Source organism: Emiliania huxleyi, assembly GCF_000372725.1.
Source record: "Emiliania huxleyi CCMP1516 unplaced genomic scaffold EMIHUscaffold_109, whole genome shotgun sequence".
NCBI lineage: Eukaryota > Haptophyta > Isochrysidales > Noelaerhabdaceae > Emiliania > Emiliania huxleyi.
This window is the reverse complement of record NW_005201851.1, coordinates 190,189-192,406: the sequence shown is the minus strand read 5'-3', so window position 1 is coordinate 192,406 and position 2,218 is coordinate 190,189. Positions and strand designations below refer to the sequence as shown.

Here is a 2,218-nt window from a genome sequence, read left to right as displayed (position 1 = left end):
GAGCCGCGGCGCAGCCTCCAGAGACTGCAACGACAGCGAGCATACGCGCACGCGACTAAAAGCAGCTAACTCGGCGAGGGGTTTCCTCAATCAACCGAACGCACTAGGCTGGCGAAAAAACCGGGGCGCGGGATTAGTGCGTCTGGGCACTGGGGCGCAGAGAATTCCTCCTCTCCTTAAAATCCCTGTGGTCCAAGGAGAGGGAGCGGCCCGGTCCAAGTACCTACCTACCTACCTCCAAGTCTTCCAATACGGTTTCGGTGGAGGCCACACAGCACACACACACGCAAACACACACACCACCCGACTCAACACAAAGACAACACAGAACACAGAAGCGTCTCCACGCCGCACACCCACACCCACCGGCGCCACCGCCTCCACGCCGACCAACACCAACGCCTCCCCTGCCGCGCGCCACCGCCGCATGCCTCGCGTGCCTCGCGTGCCTCGCGTGCCTCGCGTGCCTCGCGTGCCTCGCGTGCCTCGCGTGTGCAGCGCCGCAGCGGCGCGGCTCAGATGGGGCGGGTGGAGACGTAGTGGAACTCTGCGAAGTGGCCGAGGTAGATGCGCATCGTGAGCGGCACCTGGCGGAGATGCGGCGGAGATAAGGTCGAGATATGATCGAGATGTGGTCGAGATATGGTCGAGATATGGTCGAACCATGGCCGTGGTACTATCGAGGTATGGTCGAACATGGCCGGGTGTTATCTCGGCGATACCTCGGCTACATCTCGGCTGATCTCGGCGCCTTCCACACGTCCGGCGGCGTGATGGTGTGGCAGTAGTCGGGAGAGAGCGACGAGATGACGACGATCTCCGTCTTGAAGATGACGGAGGCCGCGAGCAGCGTCGCCTACTCTCGGCCAATCTCGGCCAATCTCCGGCTGATTTCGATCTCGAGAGGAGGACGGCCGAGAGGTGGCTTCGCACATCTCGTGCGGCATCTCGTCTCGATCTCGGCTAGATCTCGGCTCGATCTCGCGCCTCGTCGCCCCACGTGACCCCGTGCTGCGACATCTCTCGGATGTACCGGTCCCAGTCCTCGACGCCGACGCTGTCGCGCAGCTTGAAGGACTCGCCTGGTGAGACCACCAACCAGTCTCATTAATACCGCATGTGAGAGTAGGAATCATCATGCAGCTCGAGTCGACTCGCCGACGGAGCCGTCGTCCATCGCTCGGCTGCCTGTTCACACGGCAGAGCTGTGAAGAGACGCAGGGCTCGGGCCGATCTCGGGCCGATCTCGGGCCGATCTCGGGCCGATCTCGGGTGAATCTCGGGTGGATCTCGGGCCGAACGCTGCAATCTCGGCTGATCTCGCCCAATCTCGCCCAATCTCGGGTGTATCTCGGGTGTATCTCGGGCCGAATCTCGCCGTTCTCCCTCAGCCACTGCACGGTCTTCTTCCGCATCGAGATGGCCGACCAGCCGCTGATGCCTACTAATTAAGCCGATTTGATGCGGCAGCCTATTAATTAAGCATACGGCCGACCAGCCGCTGATGCCGAGCTGCTCCAGCTGGTCGGTCAGCGCGTGGAACTGGCAGTTGTTGTCTCCAGGCACGTCCTTGATCTTGAAGCCGCGCAAGCCTGCTCAACCAACAGCAGGACTAGTGAGTGATGGTGTACTGACCAGGCACGTCCTTGCTCTTGAAGCCGCGCAAGCCTATCCAACCAACAGCAGGACTAGTGAGTGCATGTGTACTAATCAGACACGTCCTTGATCTTGAAGCCCCGCAAGCCTGATCAACCAACAGCAGGACTAGTGAGTGATGGTGTACTGACCAGGCAAGGATCTTGAAGCCAGGCAGGCCCAGGTGGCGCGAGAGGCGCGAGCGAGCGTCCTGCGGTCCCTGCCCCATCCGCTCCCTCTGGCTCTTGATCTCTGCCGACGTCTGCCGTACCCGCGGCACCTGCAAGCCGAGATGCAGCCGAGATACAGCCGAGATGCGGCCGAGGTGCGGCCGAGGTGCAGCCGAGGTGCGGCCGAGATACAGCCGAGATACAGCCGAGAGGCAGCCGAGAGGCAGCCGAGAGACAGCCGAGAGGCAGCCGAGAGACAGCCGAGAGACAGCCGATATGCAGCCGAGAGGCAGCCGAGAGGCGGCCGAGGTGGCAATATTGAGATGCAGCCAAGAACCAGCCGAGGTGCAGCCGAGGTTCCGCCGAGATCGGCACCTCGCGTAACCCCCGCCCCCCCTCGCCCCAGTTTGCCG

At 62.4% G+C, this 2,218-nt stretch overlaps 1 protein-coding gene across 1 annotated transcript; it reads right to left on the bottom strand.

The window, feature by feature from the left end:
* Positions 1–225: 225 nt before the first annotated feature.
* EMIHUDRAFT_439817 (hypothetical protein) lies at positions 226–1,579 on the bottom strand. The gene is made up of 6 exons (XM_005792183.1): positions 1,509–1,579; positions 1,379–1,441; positions 1,159–1,188; positions 752–1,082; positions 491–587; positions 226–436 (listed from the first exon to the last, which is right to left on the bottom strand). Exons 4-6 carry the CDS (start codon positions 945–947, stop codon positions 232–234), a joined length of 498 nt encoding a protein of 165 aa, XP_005792240.1. The 5' UTR covers positions 948–1,082; positions 1,159–1,188; positions 1,379–1,441; positions 1,509–1,579; the 3' UTR covers positions 226–231.
* Between the last annotated feature and the right edge of the window lie 639 nt (positions 1,580–2,218).